We start from the raw sequence: 25,576 nt of genomic DNA, 5'->3' as shown, positions 1-25,576 counted from the left end.
CGATGCCCTCCACACTGTCTCAATCCCAAACAAACAGGGCCCACCTCACTCCCACTCGACTACCATCGTCACTCCAAATTAAGTTGTCCTCACAGCGGAAGAGGACACTTCTAATAAAGGCTGGAGAATATAAAACCACAATGGCCTACTCTGCACCACAGCAGTGGGTAGGTGCTCTGTTTGCATCATAAAAAGCTTACTTAATCAAAAACACTAATACATTTCAAGTGAAAAAAGGGTCTAAAATTAAAAAAAAAAAAAAATCTAAAATGATTTGGTCATTCTGATTCTTGTGACAACTCAAAATTCAGTTAAAGACATTAGAATTTGAGAAAATTGCAGTAAAGGGATATTCTCTTATTTTTGTCTTATCTTTTAACAGCCTGTGTGATTTTGTTGTGTGCAAAAAATAAAAACTAAAAAAAAAAGTCAAAGAATGGCACTAGATTACTGTGCTGTTTCCTTCTTCCTTCTCTTAATGCACATCCTGCCTTGACAGAGTTAGGACTGTACCAATGCAAACTAAATTTTTCAGGGGTTTAAAGTCTTCTTACACTCCACTCACACTGAGAAGGAACCCTCTAGGAGAATTTAACTGTGATGAACAAAATAGTAATAAGTAAAACAATTTTGGAACTTTAATCTCCATTTGATTTATGCGAGCTCTGTAGTTTTTAATCGTTGTCATGCCAATGCTGCCACAGCTCAGCAAGCAAAGGGAGTAAAAAAGAAATTTCACATTTTTTCGCTTCTGCTTCTTCGGTGAGATGGAATACAGCAGGAGTAAAAATGATCATGTGGATGATACACTGCTCTGTTAAAAAGGTTCCTCTTTTTGACTCGTCTTACCTTTCTATGACTCTTTCGTCTGGAAAAACTGAGGAACCATACCAGTGTGGGAGGGGAAGGGGGGAGAATTCTTTGTGTTGTTCTTTTTCATGCTCTGGAAATTTGAATAAAATATGAGCCATTCCGACAGAGGCCTCCTCCAGGCTGCACCTGTCTGTCTCGCTGCAGCATGTCGTATTTACCCTGAACTGAGCAGAACAAATCAAGTTTAAAAAGCAAATATTTTGGATAGTTTGTCCTGGAAAACATTCATTGAACTGCTGAATTTGTGGCAGATGTGTACGTGTGTGAAAACGACTGAAGAATGTTTTGCTTTTCGCAAACACTCTGTTTCCTATTTAGATGTATCAGTAATGACTTTTGGCGCAATGACTACATTATGTGTCCCAATTGCCCAGGTGAATTTATTTTAATGTATAACATTTATTTGGCAATTTAAAAATTATATTTAAGAGCAATAGTGTATTTTTCCTGGTTTTCATCTTTGTATATGACATGTATTTCCTTTTCTCCTTTTAATCTCTTAAGACTTCATTCCAGCCTCTCTATTTATACATCATGCCCTGCAGCCTTTTTCTACCTTCCCTGCCAGTCATCTTACCCATACTTTACGTTCAACACCCTTGCCAGGGGCCTCAGCATGGATATCAGATCCCGGCTGCATTACATGACCACATGAAAAAAAATTTTGTCTGTTTGTTTTTTTGATCTTACAGATCTAATGACAAATACACTGATGGATAGGTTAGAGGAGGGATAGCTCACAGACTGGAGGTTTGCCTGGGATGAACGCTAGCAAGACTTTTGCGGAACATTTTAGCCTTTATTCTTTGGCACATCTGCCCTTCTTCCGTCCCTGAAGCGCTGATGCAATCATGAGTGCGCGCACACACACACTGTAAAAATAAGCGCTCTCAGCTGGCTCTGGTTAGCCACGCTGCCTGCATGTGGATTACTGGATCTCCTATTGTGCTGCCATCATTTAATAGCAGTCCTGGTGCAACATGGACGGATGTTCATGTGGTTAAGGAATGCCAAATACGTCTGGAACATTAAAAAAAAAAAAAAAAAAAAAACATTTTGCAAAACTTAATAGAATGATGACTTGTTTCCAATGTTATCCAAAGCTTAGCAGCAATTTGTCTATAGCCAATTTTGCAACTACAGTAGTCGAGTAGTTCTAATCTAGACTAAAACACAAGTTGTATTTCTGTTATTTGAAATTGGGAAAATGTTTGAAGGCTAAAGGTTGTGTTTAAGTCAACTTTTTGGCTTCCCACTGTTTAACATAATACACACATCTGTTTTCACATATTCAAAGCATTTGCTGCAGCCAAGAACTGTTACCTCTTGTGATCCTTCAGCCCATCTTAGTTACAGTAAGAGAGAGTTATGATTAAAACATCAGTATGGCAGCACATTTATTCAAAACAAAACTATTGCAGATCATTCAAGGTTCAGTTTCTTGTCAGATTATTTGCTCAATCATTCATTCAAACTTAATTTCACTTAAAAAAAAAAAATACAATGCAACATATGCTATTTTAGTGTTTGGTGTAACAGTTTTGCACAGTTTTCCCTCAACTTTCAGTCCATATGTTGCATAAAAGTCCACTTTCATTCCTGTTTCAGCTCTGGTTTGGTTTCAGCCAAACCATAAAGGGGCTGGGAGGTGTGGGGGGTGGCGGCATCTGACATTCCAGATGATTTATTTCCAGTCACTTCAGCAACAACTTACAACATATGATTTAGCTTTACGCCTATCTAGTGGGCAGTAGTGGGGTTTTTTGTTTTGTTTTTTTGGAGATCCCCCAACCCACCCACCATTGAAACAACACTGTAGCTAACCTCTTGTATAAAGTTGGGTTTGGCACGAAATGTCTGCTTCATTGTTTGAGCGGTTCACAACATTTTAACTTTGACAACAACATTTTTTAAAACACTTTAATGGATGATGTGACATTAATATGAAAATGAAATACCATGAATTCATCTGAAACCAGACTGAATTATTAAAATGTTTGTGTTTACATGTAACAAGTGTGTGTTTTTACAAATGTCTCACTAACGTCTCAACCACATATTCATAGATTCATCATTTTCTGCTCTCTCTCTCTCTCCCTGTCTCTCTCTCGCACACACACACACACAGACTGCATGTTATCGTTGCGGTGTTGTGTATCCAGTGAGAGTAAAAAAGCTCTTTTCAACACACTTCATGTATGGTGAAAGAAAGTCAGTGTGCAGCGCAGGAACACTGCTCATTTATTTGTGTCAGAGTGGCTGGCTGACACTAGTGCACACACACACACACACACACTGCCGCCCGAAGCACTAACCTCGCTCAGGCACGTGTACGCACACACAAGCAAATTGAAGCCCCCAAGCACCACCTCACGCACGTGTGTGTGTGCACGCACACACACACACACACACACACACACTGCTGCCCCCAAGCACTAACTGAGCACACCTCCGACCTGGGCCAACATGCACTACGTCTACCTAAAAATAGCCCTGCTGGGTCCTCTGTGGGCTCCCTTTGTGTGAGGTCGGTTGGGACGTTATTAAAACGGTGGAGGTAATTAAACCACCACCACCATCACCACTGCCACACTCCACTCCAGCACTGCTGCAACAACGGTTGTCAGTGTGCCAGCCACTCGTCTGCACCACCAGAGATTTACTGACCCACTTGTTTTCGCTCGATATGACACAAAAAGGACTCATCAGATGTAGTTCGGTGTTGTGCTTCAGTGACTGACCTCTCAGGAGGGAACAGACAAAAATAAGATGGACACACTGTAAATACTGTGTCAAAATATATTTTTGATAAGTGGCAAGTAAGATTTTGAGAAAGGGTTTGAAAAGTTGTGAATAGTTGCAATGAGGATCTCTACCAAAACCAAGGTTGACTTCCATTCTTTTTACCCTTTTCATTTTCATTGAAAAGTAGCGGCATTTCAAAAAACATATGCAGTCTCTGGTGAACGCCAGCCACAGAGGCCACAAGGTGTCCTTTTGAATTCTGACCTACAGATAACTGGCCTGGCCTGCGAATGATATTAGTAGCAGCTTCATCGCTGCTCTCCTCTTGCATGTCTCCACCCCTCCCATCACTCTTCATGGTTGGATCTGCAGGCCTTCTTTTGGTGCGACACAACAAAGTCTCTGTGGAGCTCCTGCAAGAGGAGAAGTTGGTGGTGGATGGGTGGAGTGGGTGGGGGTTGGGGTGAAAATGGATGTTTCCCATGGGAACCAGCTTCTGCTGTGGGCACACTGATCTCCAATGGTGAGAGCCACCTTACAGATCAGTCCCAAACAGCTCGCAACGAGACATTTGGACACATTTTATTGTGCAAAATGCAATGTTTTCTACTGTTTGTTGAATCGCCTTTGGTGGTGTTGTGTTACTCTATAATCTCTTCATGGCATGGTTGAAAAACCCTTAGGTGTTGGTATTTGTGCATCCCAGGTATTTAAATGATATTCAGAGATATGGCTTGCAAAGGAATCAGTGGGTCTGACAGGTACAGTCTTGACTGACAAAGTCAAACCAATTTGTTTGAATCAAAAAAAAAAAAAAAATACACCTCCGTGAAAATAATGTCTTGTTTGGCTTGGAACAAAAACAGGAAAGTGTGCAGAGCATTGCAAACATCTGCGGCGCCAGTTGGATTGGATGGGGCTCATTAATGGGGTATGCAAAACTAAGTTTGTACAGGTGTGTTTATAACAAAAAATCATTCAACTGGCATAGAACGACTTATGCTCTCTCAAATCTCTCCTTTTATATTAATATATAAGGAAAGCTCAGAGTCCAATTGTAACAACTTCTTTGCACTGATATATGTGTGTGTGTGTATGCGTAAATATATATATATATATATATATATATATATATATATATATGTATATATATATATATATATATATGTATATATATATATATTACAATTTTAATTATCTAGGCAACACTGCTGTGCAATGGTTAGACACAGCAGCCTTGTAGCATGAAGGCAACAGGTTTGTTTCTGACCTGAGACAGTACTGTGTGAACTTCACTCGTTCTGTTCGTTCGCTGTTTCTGTCTGGGTTCCCCAGCTGGTCCGGCCACCTCTTGCATTCCAAACACACGTGCATTATGCTGATTGAGAATTCTGAATCATCTGTAGGTGTGAATTTGAATGAAGTGTGTTGTTTTCCTCTATGTGGCCCTGCAATAAAGTGGCAGCTAGTACAGATCGTGACCTTGTGTTCACCCCAACGCCGCTGGGATAGGCTGCAGTACCCCCCCACGGCCCTGACTGAAGGAGGATTAATGACAGCAATTGGGCTGATGGGTTATTGCTGTCAGCCACTAAATTATGAAAGAAACTGAAAAGTATGTGGTAATATATGGACGTCAGCTAGTGCTTTGAGACGGGCATGAGTGCGTCATTGTGGGAATTATGAACTTTTACTACACTTGTATTGTAATTACTCCAAAATTGAACACTTTCTGAAGCGATGGCTGCTCCACCCATTACATCACAGGGAACATTCCAGATGAAAGGTCTTCCATCGGCCATTTGATCTGTTTTGACCAACAACCACTTCACCTTGGGCTTTCTTTGTCTCTATTGTGCAACTGTCTTGACAGATTATGACCACTCTGTAAACACCACCTCTGTCACATTTGAGTGGAAAGTTCAGTGGAGAGATTGCTGGTGAGATTGCGAGACTGATGGAAAGATCTGTGACTGTTTTCTTTGCCCTTTTGACAAACTAAACGTGATGGCGTCAAAATGTTGTGGATCTGGGAGCGCCTTGATATCAGCTAAATGAGCTCGCTCCAAGGCTCGTTAGGTGCCCTCTTGGGAGCATCATTGTTCAGCATCGGCCTCAGTCTGTTTCCACTGCAATTGATGGAAAAGATTCAAAAGCACATTGAGGTGCAAAGCTTTCTTTACCAAGGAATCTTGGTGAATAAAGCAGGAGGGACACTTGGTTTTCATCTGCCCTCATTTTCCATCTGGAGCTGGAATTGGCTCTCCTGCTGAGGGGTTGAGAATAAGTTCTGGCTCAGTGACAGCAGTGTGGCGGGGGGTGGTTGCAGCATGTGGAGGCGCAGAATGAATCTGTGTGGCAACAGGAGGGTATCTGATCCACAGCAGTCCAGGGGTGTGACCTTTAACCTGCAAAGGAAGCGTGGATGTCAACAGTGTGAACCCTGAAAAACAGTAGCACGTGTGCAAACTGGAGCTACCGGTGTTGAGCAAAATGAATGACAGATATATGCAGCTGTCAACTCCCGCTGCCGAGCAAGTCAGAAGCTCAATTTGACATCCCACACCTCGGCGCCATCAACGGCCTCGGCGTACGATCACAGCGTTGAAGCCTCGTCTGCAGCCGTGCGACATAGTAGCTGCGCAGCGTAGCGATCCCGCTCTCCTCCCCAGGAATGATAAAAATTTACAATGCGGTAACGGCGTTGACACGAGCCGACACCAGTGCTGGCAGATCTGGCTTTCGGCTGTACAAACATCTCTGTGTGCAGTTTTTCTCCTCCAGAGGAGCAAATATAATCTTCATTTGGACTATTTCAGTTCACTGTAGCGACAGTCTTCTCTTTCATTAAGATAAAACCTTTGTTTATTTAACCCAGAGAAATTCTATTCATGAAAATACTAATATTTAATAGTTCAAGAGTATGTTTGGTTGCAAAAAAAAAAAGAATATTTAGTTGGAAGGAAAAAGCAGCTTCCTGTGGAACTGACAGCTGAAGCACAGGGAGCTTATACACAGTCAAAAGGTAAATACAGCACGCCATAAACTTGTAATAAATTATTTTGTTAATCAAACTTGATAAGGTCTTTACCAACAAAATGCACATACAATCAAAGTTCTAAGACTTCTCTTAACACATCTATTTAGATTTGCTTGCTTCAGCCACGCATGGATTCGTCCTGGACCACAAGAACCACCTGGAGCAGGTGTCCAGGACGAGCCAGGCTACCTGCCACTGGTTTAGCATTCGCCGTCTTACTTCTGTCCTTTTATGCTTCGCCAAAGAAAAGACCAGGATCAAGGCAAAATCATCAAGCTAATGAGCTTGCCAGAGTGTGTCTTTAAGCTGAAAGGAAATTACGGATCTGATGCCCGAGGCATCGCTCGGGACTCAGGAGGGAGCGTTTAACCCGGACTTTGGACTTTTATAACACCGCCAGGACACGGAGGATCCGCTGTGGTGCTCTTCAGCGCTCGGCGGGATTCTCGGATGGCTTATCCATCTGCTGCACGGCGCTCTTCTGTGGTAGAACGGTGGGTGTAAAAGCGCACTGGGCGAAAACAGGCCTTGTTGATACAGTCACCTGAGCCAAATGGATAACACATTAAGCAGGGGCAGCGCTAGCAGGAGGTTAGGAAGGGGGGGTGGGTGGGTTATCTGTGTGGGCAGCACGGCGGAACAACAACAGGAGCTAAAGCTAATAGATATTACATCGCGGCGGTGGAAGTGATTTACCCCAGTGAGGTCCTGACTCATTCATTATTGGGCCGTCTCGGTTTAATATGATTAGCGGCGTGCCGCTCGGTCACTGGCTCACCTCGGTGTTGAGTTGCAGCAGCTCCAGCATGACATAATGTCAGCAATGAAAAGGCATTTTGGTGCCGGTGTTAGCTCACCTGTGTTTTCACTTGGGCACAGGCTGACTATTTTCTGTCAGCGTCAAGCCAAACATATTGGTGTCAAAGGTCAGGTTTAGGTGGGTTCCTGAATTAGACCCCTGTTGTCTAGACTCTTGCTATCGATCCATCCTGCGCTCTCTGCATCTGCCTTTTAGGCTGCCACTCTTATTCACAGCTCAGTCGTTAAAATGTCCATCAACACACCAGGATCATTAGAGTTTGTCAATTGCAAGACTTGAGGAAATTGCTTTAAAGGATTACATCATATGTGAACTTTGTGTATATTGTGTTGCTTTGAGGATTGTTAAAAATTAGAAAGGGTCCAACAAGTTACCAACAGCCAATCATAATATTCTGAAGTATAAAAGCATTTTTGGACATCCTGAAAATTTTACCAAATCACAGTAATGGATGTTAAGTATTTTTGTGTGTTTCAAAAGATTTGGCTGCATCAGAGCCTCACAAACAAATGGAAATATTTTTTTTTATTATTGTTAATAAGACAAAATAGGAAAACTAAATTCTTGTAGTTCTTGCACTTTTGTACTCTGGATATGTACTCTGGATTTTAACAGATTCTACTATCATTGCCCTTTATATGGTTAAGCAAACAAGCAACAAAGTAAAATACGTGGATATTTCCATTCCTCAAACAAAGTGTGCACCACAGATTAAAGTTGTCCATCACTCTCCTATTTGCCTGTATACATAAATGAAAAAAGAAGCAACCAACAACATCTGTATTTTCATGTGGCTGCTGTGAACTGAACCGTTGGCATCCCGTGCCCCTGTTCAGAGTCTCTTCTCTCCGCACGCGGCCAATCGTGACCGAATTTTTTTGACACATGGCGGAAAGCTGCCCCTGCGGCCCCCGTTGAGGGCTCTCCGCCAGCAGCTGTGTTGTGTGTTGGGAAGTCACAGGTGAAACAAGGGCGACCACTTTGCACGCATACCTCCGCTTCAACACCAATTCACCTGGGGGAGTGCGGGTGTGGGGGCAGGGAGGGCAACCAGTTTGTCTGGAGGAGTTGGCTTTACTCAACACCCCAACCTTTTTCCTTATCTGCTGCTCGTCGGCACTCGGTCGCGGCGTCAAAGCCGCCGCCGTTCGCTATCATCGTCCTGCTGGCGCGGCGGCTTGTGCTCCGCGGAATGTGGCTCACATCTCGGGTTTGTGCGAGGACACCATCGCAAGAAGTCAGCACCAAAGAACTCAAACCTCTTATGGAGCCTGTATGATTTAGAGTCTGTATGACATCATTTACAGGGACTTACAATCTCAGTCAGGGGAATATGTTTTAAAGGTCCAGTTTGTAAAATTTGCCTGGATTTGTGATTTTTATTTTGGTAAAAGCCTAACCTTCTGTCCATAAATACATCAATAAAAGTAATTCTATTTTCCTACCCTTAGAACGCTTCTCACATATAAGAATATACGTAGAGCAATAGGGGTCTTGCTCCCAGTTAGCTGCCATCTTGCGCTGCCATTTTTTAAGGAAGCCTGCCAAACAGTGCCCTGAATACGAAATGTCAGGTTAGCTTCCTTAAATATGAGGCACTGGACCTTATACAGGTTACTTCTTTTCAGAAGCAAATCGTTGCAGTGAGTGAGTGAACTTGAACGTCGCTCCCTCATCACAACAGTCTGCTCTGCGAGGATTTGCAAAACCTGCTGTGCTTACGACTCAAGCTTTCCAGTAGCCCCTGCTCTTCGTTCAGCATCCACTCCGTGGTGACAGGTGAGATGCCTATTCTTGTCTCGCCTCAGCCTATGCTCACAAAGTAAAACAGACAGCGATTCTATCTGGAGGGAGTAGCACGCTTGAGCTGAGCGCAGCAGGAACCAGTGGGGGCCGATTCCACCAGACTGGTGTGCCGGGGCACGTCTGACATGCAGACAAAAGCAGCTGGTTAGGATTGCATTGCCAGCGTGATTGAGATGATAAATCCTCTATCATTTTAGGATCCTGTTGCAAAGCAGTAATCATCAGCCACTGCCGACGCCGTCAAGTTTCCAGTGTTGTACGAGGTTGAAGAGGTGATTGGTTCAAGAAAGTCTAACCGTTTTTTTTGTTTTTGTTTTGTTTTGTTTTGCGAAAAGTGTGCAAATTGGAGTTAGATTAAATGAGCAGGAGATGTAAAATGTTAGCAGGGCAGCTTGTTTCTGCACCGTCAGGCCAATAAAAACGCAGGAGCTGCTGCTGGCTGTTAATTTGTTATGGAGCCAGCCGCTGTTGTTTTTCCTAATCGCCCTACATTGGGACCGCCTGCTGCTCGTTATGGCTTTTAACACCCAGCAGACTTTTTTATTTGGAGTCGATACTGAAAGGTCAGGAGATCACTTAGCCTTTAGCTGTGGATGATTGGCTGAGTCACTAGATTGGTATAAAGGAGGGAGTAAGTTGCTCCCAGATGTGTTTCTGGAAAGAAAATGAGAACCTGAACGGCGACATCAGCAAAATTCACGTGATATTTTTCATTTTTTACATTGAAAAAAAAAACATTGATGAGGGGCTTAGATGTCTCTGAGGGAACCAACCAGGAGGTGCCTGGTGTAGAGAAAGGTTGTGGATATGAAGTCGCCACAGGTAGGAAGCCAGAAGGTTAAGCAATATTTTTCCGTGAGCTAAGTGAAGTTTTTTTTTTCCCCCATTTGCACATTTTGCTGCATGCACAAAAATCATGTTTCCTTTCTGTGCATTCTTTTAAATCAGTTTTATGCCACCAAGCACACTGAGCTGTACGGGAAATGCACCAGAATGCGGCCGAAGCACCCACATTCGTGCCAAGTCCAAATGCTCTCCTTAAAACTAGTTTGGATTGCAGGAGCAGATTCTATTTCCTGGTTGTGTATTTTTGTTCATGGTTTACTGTCATCTCTAAAACCTCCAACGGGCAGGACTTGTAAAGGTTTATTATGATATTGTGAAGCATATGCATAAGAATTCCTGATGGCGCTGCTTTAGCAGAGAAGCGGAGACCATATTGCAAGTGTTGTAAGCAGCATCTTCAACATCACTTTTTCCTTATGAGTGTACATTACAAAGAATGCTATGTGGCTAAAATACAGTTGTGTCTCTTGTGGTAGTGACCCCTGTTTTTGAAAGATGCTGGTACTTTCCGGCGAACCTCTTTGCTTTGATTTGTAAAGTGTGACACTTTCAAGCTTTTAAAGGTCTGCAGACCGAGTCCCATCAATCATATCCAAGCATAGCTGGCATTCCCTTCCTATCTGATCAACTTTTATCTGCACAGGTCTGAGACAAGGCACTGTGCTGCTGCTGCTGTAGAGGCTCCACCTGCCCTCACTCTGGAATGTTTGACACAATAACAGGGTCCAGCAGAGTACCACACATCATGTGGGTAATCTATAATCTCCATGTCAACGCCACTCTCCAGCGTGCTCTTACACTCCAGGGTCACACTGCACTGGTCGAAAGTTTAAGAGCGTGGACCAATGTTAACACAGTTGGACAAAGATCTTACAGCTTTTATACCACCAGGATGTTTGACATGAATGGGATTGTTCCTGTGCTTCAGGCCAGGTGCAGATATTGGAACACAGACAACCTAAAGTGAAAGGTGATGTGTCATTGCTTTCTTCCATGCATTCAAATTTTCCTCTATGACAAAAATGCAATGGAAATTTAACCTTACAACCTTTCTCCGAAATATAGGGGACAAAGTAAAGTCACAAAATAACCCAATCATCTAAAATATGAATATTTAGGTCATGAAAAGAATGCAGTTCTGGTGCATGGTACATTAGGATGTATGATTGAAATGTTTTTTTTGTTTGTTTTTTTTTTACTTTTGGTCAGTGTGGTATATATAGAGACACCGTTTGACAGAAAAGTAAATGTAAGATCATTTGATCTAAAATCACTGGCCCCAGTCTGCTGTGACAACAGCAGAAGAAATGCACAGTTGTGCGTGTAGGCAAGCATCCAAAGAGAAAATTAGTTTGAAACCCTCTCAACCTGGAGTTGATGTAGGAAAACAAAATAATGAGGACACAGATTTTGACAAAACACCAAGGCCCTTTAAATGCTCTCAACCTCTAGTGCAGAACTATAACACTGTATAATAGGTGTTTCATGCATAGTTTTTGTGGGAAAATCACTCTGCAAAATCTGCATCTGCAAAACACTTTTTTTTTTTTTTTGCTCCTGAGGGCCCACTGCCCAGAATGAGTGAGCGGGTCCTTCATGTCGATAAGCCACAAGCAGGTAACCCTTTGTTAGCACAGTGTTGTTGTAGTTTTTTTTTGTTTTTTTTTTAAACAAAACTTTTACAGAGGTACCGAGGTACTTTGCTGCATTGACATCAAAGGATCACCATCAGGCAGGCATGATGAGGTCGAGGGTGATTCATCCAGGCCTTTGTTGTTAAAGGATGGAGGTGGATGTGTTTGGCTGCGGGGCATGGGAACAGCTTCCTGTTGTTTAACCATCGACACTGGAAACAGCAGTTCTGGCATCAGATTGGTGTAAACTCTTGCACTCCACTCCTCATAACCTGCCCTGCTGCCAAAAGTGGTTACCTTGCATGAGTTCGCACATCCTTCATTGCAGAAGGCTCATTTTAAAGAGGGAAGCAAAATGCTTCTCACTCTAGCATTGCAATGCAGTTATTCCAAAATTTGGGCTCACTCGGGTAACATGTGCCGACACGCTGCAGACGACTCCTTGCGTTTGCTGCCAAGGCAGCTTTGTTTTGCAGCCAGAAAGTGTGACCGTGCGTCCGCGGGTGTTTGTTTTGCATGCGTGCTTTTACTGAGGCCGGAGGGTTGCAGCATGTGAGGGTCTTTCACGCGCGCCATGCAGAGGCCCCCCTCCAGACACCTACTCACCAATTCAGGGGATTACAGCCAGCCTCTTCATCCTGCGGCCCAGGATTGTACCAATATTTGCTGCATCACCTGTGTGTCCACAAACACATAAACACCCAAAATATTTACAGCACTCTGACCTGTTGTTGATGACCATTAGGCTAATTTTACCTTTGACTTTGTTTAATATTTTCACAAGGATTTCCTGAAAATAATATAACGCCATTCAGTGGGCTTTTACTGTTTATTTTAATTTTTGCTAACTGTCTATTTGTTGGATTTGGGTGACAATTTTTAAACTGCAAATGGGATAACATGGACCAGAAAAGTTGTAATTGGCCCTTATTTGGTAACCTTGCAATGCAGTTTAATCACTGAGATTTCAAGGCATAAATCCTGTGTATCCATGATCAAAAGGCAACTCTAAGGCATTTGCAGTTGGTTTCATGGCTAAGAAACCAATTAATGTCATTTTAGCTGTGATGAAAGTAGAAATGACAAAAGCTAATCATAAAAACAAACAGAGGAAGAGGAAGAAGAAGTGACTGATATCAGTGTAAAGAGTCTTTTCCTTTTCTCCTGGCTGACCTTGCCAAAAAAAAATGTTTCAGTAAATTTAACATTTAAATTTGTGTTTAACTGTGTCACTAATTAACAACACCTTGAACCTTTCACTAATAACAAGTCACACCAACTCCACAAAGATGAGCCTTCTTGCTGTGTGCAACCTCTACACCACTATGATGCCCAAAGTTTCTAATTACTCCTTGTCATCTGGACCCTTTTCTTTTCTTTAGTGTTTTGCCTACAGCTTTTGTATGGGGTTCTTGAATAAATCCAGCACATTTTTCGAAATGTTTAATCTTTGCATCTGCTTACTTACACAAGTCTTTTTTGTGTATAAAAATACACTTACGTTTACAAATATATTTAAAATTATATCAATAAACAATCTTGTTGGGTGGCAGCCCTTTCAACTCATTTAGGATAATAAAGCCTGGAAAAGTTGTAAGCACAATATTTCAGATGAAGATGAAGTCTGTCAGAAAATTGCTATTTAGGTTTCATTGTGTTTCTGTCCATTTTCCAGCCTGTAATGAAGTTTGAGTTGAAAATCTAACAAAGAGAAATGTTGAAAGAGGGGGTTTACCACGACTAGACTCATCAGTCATCCTCTTGTGCACACTTCTATCACCAGTGAGAATGTGAAACACATCACCCCTGCTGTTTTTGTAATTTATGCCCTGCATCTCCAGGGACAACACATAAATCAAACGTCCAGTTTTGAGGAGCGTAAAGTCGGGAAAGACACAAACACACAAAACTTGACTCACAGCGGAACCACAAAGGAAACACCTCAACGCTGTTGAAAGCTGGAGGTCAAAGAGTCCCCACAGATTTAGTATGAACCTGATGCCAGTCGATAAGGATAGTTACTGACAGATTAGCAGCTCCCGCTTGCTTCTTGCTTCTATTGTTATCACTGCCAACTTTTGGCAATAAATTAGAAGCCAATAAAGCCCCTTCACGCAGATTTAATTTTTAGTTCCAGGAAAAAGAATTTTTGGAGAGGCGTGTGCCAGAAAAACTTGGAATCGCGACTGTACAGAGTTTCTCAACAACTGGCCTATCACAACATATTACTGAAGAGCTGATAAAGGATGTACTATGACAAATAATATTTCTTACAGCTGAAAAAACACTTTGATTCTATTACGTTGGAGGGACGATTTAGCACTGTGAGATTTCACCACTCAAGTCTTGACTCATAGAAAACATAAAAGCTAAAGCAAAACACAGCAGGTCCGAAAATGACGATCTGTTTCAATATGTCTGTGAAGGTTCTCAGTCGTCCTGGTCAACCTTGAAGGTTTAAGTTGTGGCAACTTCGCAGGAAAAAGTCCAGTGGTCTCAACTTAAACCCACTAAACGATCTGTTCCAATGTGTTTCTAATAACTTTAACAAAGCTTAGTCCGCAAAATGCACAATAGCACCTGGTGAAGATTGGGGAATGTTTCAACATCATTTTGGTGTGATGTTGTAAACATCACACCAACAGTAAACACATAGTTTTCAAGACACTTTCTGCATCTTTCCTGTCACAGGCGTGTAGAGTCTGACGGACCATGGATAATTTCCGAAGTCACGGGCAAATCAGTTTTTATATCAGGGGTGGGCAAACTTTTTGCAGGAGCTCCAGAAGGAGTATTTGTCATGGTATATGTAGGAAACATGTGCTTTAAGGTCAATTGAAAATAAACCAAAGCATTGCAGCATAATCAGTGTATATGAAGCCCCACAGTATTTAGCTCTTTATTTAAATTACTCTTAAAACACTGAAAAATGGATGATATACAGTTATTTTATGACGTACTTAAAAACTATAATTTCTTCAAGCTCGGCGGGCCGTATTAAAAAGCCAAACGGGCCTCATACGGCCCCCAGACCGTAGTTTGCCCTTGCCCGTTTTGCATACATACAAACAACAAACAAACCAAACGTTTTATACTCAAAACAGTATAAAACATTAGCTCTGATGAAACCCTGTTACTCACGAACAACTAATGCCGCGTCAATTTCAAAGCAAATTCTCTTTAGTTTCAGGGCCAGCGGTGAAATGACTCACTCCCAGCTCCGCGGGGAAGGAGGAGCTTTTCGAGTTGCCCTTGAACGCACCGCGCGGAGCGGAGAGGGGCGGCGTGCTGCCGAGCGGAGGACGCACGCAGGGCCCCGCCCCCTCAGAGAATCAGCCAGTGTTGCCTCTCAGTCAGCCCCCGGTGATTTGTGTGTGGAGGCGCGCAGGGTCCGGCGCACCGCGAGACGGGATGGAGGACACGCACTGCTGTGAACCCGGTGCACCGGCGGCGTCACGGTCCGCGCTCCCCCGGGACATGCAGCGCGCCTTTTGACAAGCGCGCGCCGCTCCGTGGCAAACTTGACACGCGCGCACGAACGCACGCTGTGTTGTTACTTTCGGAGCCAGCTTCTCCGCCGTAACCATAAAGCTGTCAGCGGACTCAACGCGCCCGATGCTCCTCCGTTCTCCTCCTCTGATCATGAGCAGTGCTGGAGCTCCGAGTCCGCCCCGAACATGCTGATCGTGTGGCTTCCGCTGAGCCTGCTGCTCGGCTTTATCGTGTCGCAGACGTGGAGCGACCACCACTCGTCTTGGGACAACCGGGGCGATGACTTCGACAGGCCGAGGCAGCAGCAGCAGCAGCCGCACATCGTCTTCATCCTGGTGGACGACCAGGGCTTCCGGGATGTCGGCTACCACGGCTCCGAGATCAAGACGCCCACTCTGGACCGGTTGGCGGCGCAGGGAGTCAAGCTGGAGAACTACTACGTGCAGCCTCTGTGCAGTCCGTCCAGGAGTCAGCTGATGACCGGCAGGTACGAACCGCGCACCCGCACGAAGGCTTATCAGAAAAGCACTTTATTTACTGTCATATTAGAGGTTAATAGAAAATAATGCAGCATGGGCGGTTGGTGACACACAGGTGCACTCCAAGTGTTGACCTAAAAAAAAGTTTTCCAAGGAGTTTTATTTCTCATCTATGGGAATTTGAAAGCTAATATTTTAAGATTAGTGTGAACGTCCAATAATCTATCTATCTATCTATCTATCTATCTATCTATCTATCTATCTATCTATCTATCTATCTATCTATCTGTCTGTCTGTCTGTCTGTCTGTCTACTCTGAAGTTTCTGTAAAGCCCAAAATTTGATAAAAAAAAAAAAAAAAAGAAGCTTTCAGCTGGGTTTTTTTTGTGTGTGTCTCATTCCTTTCTGGCAATGATGGTTCAACAGCAGGCCAGTGAATCTCTTGGCTGGAAAGCTGACTTACTATCAGAACTGAATTAATTTTTGATCAGATAGATCCAGACATATTGTCCCGACTTTAGAAAAGGATGTGCGATATGAAGAATTTATGTTGATAACTCATCATGGAAAGACGCCCTGCCTGACAAGTGCCTTTATGATCAAAGTTGATATATGCTTTTAATTGATATTTTTGAAGGCTTTCAAGCTTATGCGCTACACTGGTGTGGTCTGTCTTTGAAGTGAGTTTCCAGTGTGTTCCCCATCCCGTCTCTGTAGGGCTTCACCTCTGCCACCTTGGAAATCTGCTGCTTAAAAAAAGGTTGGAGGCTCACTGGGCACCACAAGGTTTTGGCAGGCGGCCGAGAAAATAATGAGAAAAGTGCAGCTGCCTCCTTCTCCTCCTCCTTGTCTAACCTCCTCCAGCTCCTCCTCTTGCTCTCCAATCTTTGCCTGGAGTAAAAGAATCCCCACTTACATCCTTTTGGAAACGGGAGTGCACAAGCTATTATGTTTCGCTGACGTTAGTGTGTGTGTGTGTGTGCGCGCGTGTGTGTGTTTCATTGTGTTACCATTAAACCCTCAGCTGTCTGTTTCATCCAGACACACACGAGTTCCCAGAACAAAGTCTCCCAGGCTGTTTCTGGCACACTTGTGGAGACTTGCCAGGGCAAATTTCACTTGGAGCACATAGTCGAATGGCAAAACATCAGCATCGCAGGAGAACTTCCAGTGTTGTTTAAAATGGTTACCACGGCAACTGCCTGCATCTGAACTCATTGCAGCTTATGCTCATCATGATCAGATTTTAATTGTCTCTGCTCTGTTTTCCCAGCCTGTCACAGTGATTGACAGGCTGTCTGGCCCTTTAAATTGCCCAACATGCGCCAGAAAAACATCCCGGTACTAAATGACACCTTTCTGACACTGTCGTCGTGGTAACTGATTGGTGATTGCTGCCATTATTTCAATCAATATTTACTTTTCTTATTCAGATTTACTTGACTGGCAGATTCAGCTTTTGCTGAAACAGGCCAGCTGCAGACAGAATATATAGGGGGAAAAGTGTATTATTTTCCATTATGCTTGATACCCTTCAACTCAATTCAAAATGAACATTGAAGCATCCTTCCTGGTCCTCTGTGTGTCTTCTACAGCTTGAATTAGAAAAAGTTAATTAATCAAAAATGTCCTTTTAATGGCAGCATCTGGATGTTGGGTTTGGGTTGTTCTAAAATTGGACCTTCATGGCTAAATTCTTCAAACAAATACCAAGTAAACCAAATTCAACACTGATTTCTTCAATCGTAAAGTCAAACTTCTTCTTCTTCTTGGTCTTTTTCTTGCCACCGTGGACACTGCATTTATTTTTCTTTTCTTTTTGCCTCCAAGGAAGGTAAGTTTGAAAATTGTAATCTCTGCTACCCATGTGGTTGTGTCACTGACAACATAGGGAGGCTTGTCCCATTTGATCCTCCTAAGCCATAAAGACACACGTGTTTGAGCTTGTGCACCCACTTCAGACGAAGTGCACACTCGGTGCACGGGTGCAACAGGAAGGTGGTACACCTTCAAAGAGTTTTTTGCTGCTTAAGAATTTTTGCTGGGACTTTAATTTGCTGCCAAGCTCAATAAATTCTTTGGCTTGCTATATAGAGGACATAATTGTCATTTCAAGGCTGAGGGTGTTTGAATTTTCCTCGACCGTTTTAGTACAACCTGACGAGAGTTGGTGATGGAGGGAAAATTAAAATGATTTAGTTAGTTTTTTGTGAGTTTTGTCCTTGTCCCCATACATCACTTTCATCTGCACGGTAAAACGAGTGTTTTTAGCAAGATACTTGGCTCTTGTGTACCTCTTGCTGCCATGCTCTTCAACCTTCCAACGGTATAAGCCTCAGGAGAGACTTTGCTGGCCCCCTGGGAAAATCAAAGAATTGAATTTTTTTTTAACCTGTCTGGTTTTCTTTAAACCACGTTGATGAGATTAGGGGCTTAACGCTGGAAGTTTGTGTTGCTCTTCAGAGCCCATCGGGGTTCCTATGATCTTTAGTGATCCACAGAGGCGGACTGCTCAAGGCGAGGGCAGAGGTTGCTCCAGCTGGCAGCCCCTAAAAAATGAAAAATGTTGAACATACTTGAGAAAAAGTGGAGCTGACACGGAGCAGCTGTATGTCTTCTGAACCATCCAGCTGGTTGTTGTGCTAACTCACTTTTCAGCGCTTTAAAGATGCTGCAGAACTGAAGGGGCCATATGTCATACTTGTTTTGCCAAATCCCAGTATGTGCCCCATCTGACATATTCAATAAATCTTGAAAAGTAGCCAACAGTCCCGCGGTGTTTTGTAGACTCGTTGTGCAGTTAAATGACCTGCAAATCACACCCAGTTAAAAGATTCCATTTCAGAATTCATGCGAGGATAATTGCTCAAAGCGTGCCTTTTACATCCTAGTAAGAACAATCGCCCACGTGCTAAATAGAAGAAGACTGTACTCCGACATCTGGTGTGGGTGAGGAGCACAGCAAGATGAAGGACGACGACGTTGTCGTTGGTGGGTCCCAAAGCAGCTCTTCACTCTTCGCCTCTCCTGTTACAACTCTGCCTCCTCCTTATTCACACACTTCCCATCTGTCGCCACTTATCTCCTGCTTGTCTTTGCCGTGCAGACAGCCAGTCCCTTGCTGTGTCAGTGACCCTGTCCGTCCTATACCACCGACCCCCATGCACACCAAACCAAAGAGTCTGAATTTATTATCTCTTGATTATCTGTAAGAGTGGAGGAAAACTTGAAGCCAGAAAAGGGAACTTGAGGGATAACAAGAAAGTAAATGAAGAGCAAGCAAGGAACGATAAACTGCCCGTGGGTCTGACTTTGATTAAGAGTTGAGGTTGGTTATTCGTACCATATGTGGAGGGGGACGTGGAGCTGGATTACGGGAGAAGGGCTGAGTCTCGGCAGCATGGGGAACTGCCGCAACCCTCAGCGGCTGGGGAAATGGTCAGTGCACTTGTCTGGTGATGTTGAAGTGATTGCTGATGTTTTGGTGATTTGAGTTTAATGGCGTGTGTGATTTGTCGCTCTTGTGGCTCAGAGCTTGTGTAAATAAACGAGGGAGATCGCTTGATACTGACAGTCGGTGAGGACCATTACTCTACTCCCTCCTTCAGGATTTCACCGTACCCTTCGGTGTCATAATGGTGTCGAAAGCATGGTCTGCTGGAGAAGTAATGTATGGGTAAAGACTAGAGTGCAAGGCCATACCCTTCTCTATTTGTGCCTCTTCTTCATTTAAAAGATCCCATAAATCCGTCACGTGGAACATGTAGCGGGCGACCAAGGGTGAAGGAAGGATCTCCACAGGGTAGAAATTACTGCTGCCATTATTTTTGAAACCTTGTAAATACTAAATACGTAGACCTGTCTTTCTGGTGCCCCAAAACCCGCAAGAAAGTCAAGACCTTGCTCGTCTGTGGATCACCTCATCTGTCAAAGAGAAACAACATAAGGCCACTTTGAAAGCCTCAGCGCCCAACCTCGTGCCATTCTCCGGCAGGACCTCAGGCTAGTTTGACTGATTTGTTGGGAGGGGCCTCACGGGGTGCACTTTGCATGACATTCTCATTACACGGCTGTAACCCCAAGGTATGCGAAAACCACCGAAAAACCTCCAGGAGTCAGGAAAAGCAGTGGCAGGGGCTTTTAAAGAGGTCAAATCCAAAACATGCTCACAGCTGTTCCTGAATAAATGTCAAGTTTTTAGATTCTTCTCTCTAGTTTCAGGGCTACGTCATAAAATCCTTATTCCGAAGGCCTCTTCGGTCATTAGCTTTATTGGAATCAACAATCAATAGAGTTTTTTTTTGTTTTTTTATATTTTTTATTTGATGCAATCGTGAACAATAGCCAGGTAAAATAATGTGTCCACTATCCATCGGCCAATCATGCGGTTCACTGCAACTCAGCCTATCTAAGCTCCAGTTTATGGATAGTTACTGGCTACTTGTGAGGCAAAATTTACTGTACACTGTACTTCTTATTAAGAAGTGTGCACTGTACAGTTCTTTTTATATCTTTTATATACTGTATATATATCTTCTTTAAAAAAGAAACTCATTCTCATACCATATTTGGTTGGTTAAAGCTTACCCAGTCAGTCTTGATGATTCCACCCTTCTTTATTGCTCATTGTGTTCCAATCTCATCATGGATTGACCTGCAATATCCCCCCCAGTCTCATCTTGCCTGGACCACCAAGTAACTAGAAATTCTTCTCTTCGCCACATGAAACCAAGTCGCTCTCTTCGCTCCTACCCTGCCCAGTGTGGTCTCATTCTGCATTCCCTGACCCGACCTCAAAGCCTCACAATGAAAAGCAGGATCAAGTTCTGACCCATGCTGTATTATTATCCAGAGGAGTTTTCAAGGCTCTTGGGATACCACTTTGAAATCTGTGGTAGTTGCTGTCGCCAGGTTATAAACGCAGCAATTTTCTCACTAGCCTCTCAAAGACTGCAAGCACACCAGACCCCAAGCTGTATTCTATTATAACAGCAACAATAACCAACAGCTCAGTTACCAGGTGTGTCCACCGTGTCTCTGAATTGAGACTCTGGTGATGAGGGGGTTCTCAGGTCAGGATTTTCACCAGGACTGTGGTTAGTGGAGGCACCAACCACCTGGCTGAGCTGTGCACGACATTTGTTGCCACTCAACAGCAGCTGTGCATTTGGCACATTTCACAATTTTTATTCCAGATGCTGTGGTGGCGAGCGGTTATTTTTGGTGTCGTTTTGCCTGTTCGTGATACTCACAGCCTCATTAGGCCATTACATGTTTGTATCAGCATTGGCTGTCATAACATTATCAGGCTCAACAAATGTCTAAAAGGAAAGTGCCTCTCCAGGAATACAAGAAAATGCTGGAAATTTATTATATCAGTGTGTCCAAGACAGAGAGCAGACAGTTTGGAAAAATAGTTGTGAAGGAACATCTGCTAACGATAAGGTTGTCTGTGAGATCCACCTAAGTACGATAAGTGCTGGGAATGAACTGTTGCATAGGAGTAGTGCCATGCTGCTGAAAATAAATAGTCACTCACATCATATATGATTTTATAAATCATGTATGATATTTATCCAAAATTTACTTCACAAATTTTTTTTTAAGTCACCACTAACTTACTAACTTATCACTTAGTTCATGGACTTTTCCAGTTTTCTGAAAGTGTGTTAGCACACCATTCTCCAAAAAAACATATGAGCACCAAATTAAATGAAAAAGCACCAATAAACTTACATAAAACCCAGTATATTGACTGCCAGCTGTGCACACAGGTAGTTAAATGTGTCTCTAGTTGCATAATATGATTTTATGGGGATGTGCTTGGTGTTTACTGTATTGTATGGTTGCTAATCACAGCGTTTATTGCTCTACCTGCACTGCTGCATGCACCATACGGTTGTGTAACCCTTGAAGGACAACCTAACGGAGTGATTGAGATCTTTCAGGCCTGGCCACCTTCTGCTTCTCCTCCAACTACATCCTTCTCTCTGGAAACCAATACCAGATACTTATTTTCTCTCCCTTTGGCTGGTGACAGCTTGACGCCACATCGCTAACCTCAGTAGAAGGGGTCGAAGAGGGAAGAAAGGGAAGAGACATCTGGCTGCAATGCTTTCTGGTGTCCGGGGTTTCTTGCGTTCACTCAAATTGGTTGTAGAGATTTGTACATTAATGTTTTAATGTCTTTTTTTTTTTTTTTTGCTTTACTCTGGAGAAATTCATTCAAATTCCAGCTGGGTTCCGATACCAACGTCTCGGTCAGTCACAATGCACATAGGAGTCGTAAATTGAGAATAAGGCTTTCAAGTTGAACAGATTTAAAAGTTAAGGATTTGAATTCAAATAAAACCAAACCTTGTCTGACTTCTGTTAGCCCTGGAGAAATGCACGCAGCCACCCTGCTGGTCAAGTCATATTACCTTGTGAGGCAGCAGAAATTACCAAACCACTCAAGAATCACATTGCCATTATTGCTCTGAAAACCGCTGCAGTTAGTGCATATCCAGGAAGATATTCACGACTTCTAATGTTGGAAACTGCCTCGTCAAGCCAGTTCAAATATTCAAATTGTGTTTATGTTTAAGATTCTCATATAAAAGCTGTTATATCTCAGACATTGCTTCGATATAAATTTTTTTCCCTTTTTAACATTTCTGTGACCACAGTTGTAACATTTCTAAAAAAAAAAACCTAAATAAATAAACAAAAATATTTTAAAAATTCTGAAACTTAAAGTTGCAATACTTTCCAGGGTCTTCGATGAAGTTGTCTTCACAGTCCAACATTTTCAATGCAGGTTTTGCCAAGATCTAGACTTTCTGTCTTTTAGATGCAGTTTAGTTTGGTTTTTTTGTTCACTTATCAAGATGTCACTTTGAAAACCACAGTGAAAACAATCTCATGCGTTTTGGACAGACATACATTGCCTCCCACATAAAATCCAAATATTTTTTGTGTCTGCTAAAGTCAATACTTGTTGAGTAATAGTTGTGGCGGTATGGGAGTAACCTCTGTAAATTCTTGGGGCTGAAGTGCTTATTTTTTCTTATTGCAATTTACTAACAATTCCATTGGACAATTAACTGCTCAGAAAATTCACAAATTGTTTATTTGATTTTGGACTGAAATTTTCTCTTTCCTTCATGCTTCAAGCTCTCACACATTTTCAGTTCAAGGTATGAGGAGAGTACTGTGCAGCTGAGAACATGTCCTTCACTTACCAAAAGTGTTAGCCTGCTGCCAAGGTAGCTGCCACAGCACCATTAGCTCAAGGACTTAGTTTCCTGTTTGGTCTTGAGTGATGGGTCTTCTGTTTTTACTCTGACTTCTTTATCAACTACCAACCCCAGTTTGGTTGTTAAAGGACAGTTCGGCGTTGCTCTGCACTTGGCCTGCAACCATTTATAAACTCCTCTGTCAGCTTAACAGTGTTTGCTCAGGAATAGTTGTGTTGTCATTTGGGTATTATAAAAAATATCACTTTACATCTGTAATACAATGCCTCCATCTTTGGGATCCTGTCTTTTCTTTGACATTAAATGCATTTGTAGCGTTTCCAAAATGTTATTCAAGTGTAAAACTTTAGTTTGTTGGTATTTTTGAAGTGTCTCTCGTTCTCATGCAGCAGATTATTTTACCTTCTTTGGGCAAACTCTAGTTGGCACTTGAGCCAAGAACGATGAATAAGTCTTTTCAGCCAAGTTTCAAGCAGTGTGAGAAAAGAGAGTATCAGTGTCAGCGACAGTTATATCTGTTAGTAATTTTATCAATTCATTTCACGGTTGTTTGTGGCTTGAAGATTGAAAATTGTGTCTTATGTTGTGTTTCAGAGGTAATTGATTCTTCTAAAATGTGTCTTTTTTTTCTGCAGGTATCAAATCCACACAGGCCTCCAACACTCCATAATTCGAGCCTCCCAGCCCAACTGCTTGCCCTTGGAAAACGTCACCCTGCCCATGAAGCTGAAGCAGGCAGGCTACTCCACCCACATGGTGGGAAAATGGCACCTGGGCTTCTACAAGCGGGGCTGCCTGCCCACCCAGCGTGGCTTCGACACTTTCTTCGGCTCGCTTCTCGGTAGCGGGAACTATTACAGTCACTATAAATGTGAAGGGCCTGGCATGTGCGGCTACGATTTGTACGAAGGGGAAGAGGCTGCCTGGGAGCAGGATCGCGGCATGTATTCAACTGTGATGTTTACCCGAAAGGCTATCAACATTTTAGCCAATCACGACCCTCGCAGACAACCCCTGTTTCTCTACTTGGCCTATCAGGCGGTGCATTCCCCACTTCAGGTTCCTGCCCGCTACCTCGAGCGTTACAAAGGCATTCCGAATGTGTATCGCCGTAAATATGCTGCCATGGTGTCCTGTCTGGACGAAGCTATCCACAACCTCACGCTAGCGCTCAAACGCTACGGCTATTATGACAACACTGTTATAGTGTACTCCTCAGATAACGGTGGCCAGCCTTTAACAGGTGGAAGCAACTGGCCACTGAGGGGAAGCAAAGCCACCTATTGGGAAGGTGGAATCAGGGCGGTGGGTTTCGTCCACAGCCCCCTGTTGGTAAACAAAGGGACTAAATGTCGCTCTTTGGTCCACATCACTGACTGGTTCCCCACCTTGGTCTCTTTGGGGGAGGGGACATTGGATGAAGATCTTAACCTGGATGGGTACGATGTTTGGGAGGCCATCAGTGAAGGCCGCCCATCCCCTCGGCAAGACATTCTTCACAACATCGACCCAATCTACATCAAGGCCAAGAACGGGTCTTGGAAGGCAGGCTACGGCATATGGAACACAGCCATCCAGGCTGCTCTACGGGTGGGCCACTGGAAACTCCTGACAGGTGTCCCTGGCTACAGTGACTGGGTTCCCCCACAAACCTTCTCCAAACAACTTCTCGGCACTCGCCTGCACACTGAGAACATCCGTTGGGACCGGGGTAAATCCCTCTGGCTGTTCAACATCACGGCCGACCCGTACGAGAGGGTGGACCTGTCCCAGCGCTACCCCCACATAGTGAAAAAGATGCTCATGCGGCTGGCTCAGTACAACAGGACGGCAGTGCCCGTGCGCTTCCCGGCCAAAGACTTACGCTCCAATCCACAGTACAACGGGGGTGTGTGGGGACCTTGGTACAAGGACGAGAAAGACAAGGAGGAAACGGTGGAGGAAAAGTACAATAACTTGTTCTCCAACCATTTTGGGAAAAGAGAGTGGAAGAAGAAATCCAAGAGCAGAAAGTTGAAAAGGAAAGTACAAGAGTAGCTAAAAAACCATTTGTTGGGGGGGAAAAAACTTTTCCTTTTTCTCAGGGAATGGCATTTGTTCAGGACAATCTTTGTCAGACTTTTAGCTCTAGTTAGTTTTAACTTGACTCCAGCATACTGTCTGCGGATAAGCCTTTGACCTGCTCCAGGGAGAGTGTCAGAAAAAGATCCACTCGATCAAGCACTACTGTCAAGCCCAGATACAACTAAGACCTCATGTTAATGCTAGGGGCATTTAAAGAATGTTTATTTTTATAGATTGTGTTGCATGCTTGAGCTGTTGTCACTTTTCTTTTCTTTTTTCTTCTGTAGAGTAAAAACCTTCTTAGACATTTGCCATAAATTTTGGTGACAGAAAAGATCAATATAAGACATAGTTCCATGATGCTGTTGGAAAACAGATGTAGAATCTGTGTTGAGCGTGATTTGATGCACAATGTGTTTAGACGCAAGTCTCAACTAAGAATTAAACATTTGGCTCCTTTGTTCTAGATGACGTCTGGTCTGGAACCAGGCCAACCTGAATGTTAGACACACGAATAAAAATAAAAGAAGTCCACTCAC

At 43.3% G+C, this 25,576-nt stretch overlaps 1 protein-coding gene across 1 annotated transcript; it reads left to right on the top strand.

The window, feature by feature from the left end:
* Window positions 1-15,040: 15,040 nt before the first annotated feature.
* Window positions 15,041-25,576, top strand: arsj (arylsulfatase family, member J). The gene is made up of 2 exons (XM_076033896.1): window positions 15,041-15,743; window positions 23,609-25,576. The coding sequence occupies exons 1-2, from the start codon at window positions 15,442-15,444 to the stop codon at window positions 25,008-25,010; spliced, it is 1,704 nt and encodes a 567-aa protein (XP_075890011.1). The 5' UTR covers window positions 15,041-15,441; the 3' UTR covers window positions 25,011-25,576.

This window comes from Nelusetta ayraudi, unplaced genomic scaffold (genome assembly GCF_046127955.1).
Source record: "Nelusetta ayraudi isolate G7.1 ecotype Tasmania unplaced genomic scaffold, CSIRO-AGI_Nayr_v1 ptg000042l, whole genome shotgun sequence".
Classification (NCBI taxonomy): Eukaryota; Metazoa; Chordata; class Actinopteri; order Tetraodontiformes; family Monacanthidae; genus Nelusetta; species Nelusetta ayraudi.
This window is presented reverse-complemented; position numbering and strand designations above follow the sequence as displayed.

Bases quoted from the DNA above. Each gene is read 5' to 3' on its own strand.
- arsj (XM_076033896.1), top strand. From the start codon at position 15,442: ATGCTGATCGTGTGGCTTCCGCTGAGCCTGCTGCTCGGCTTTATCGTG. The intron at 15,744-23,608 runs GTACGAACCGCG...TTTTTTCTGCAG, and splicing joins AGTCAGCTGATGACCGGCAG to GTATCAAATCCACACAGGCC.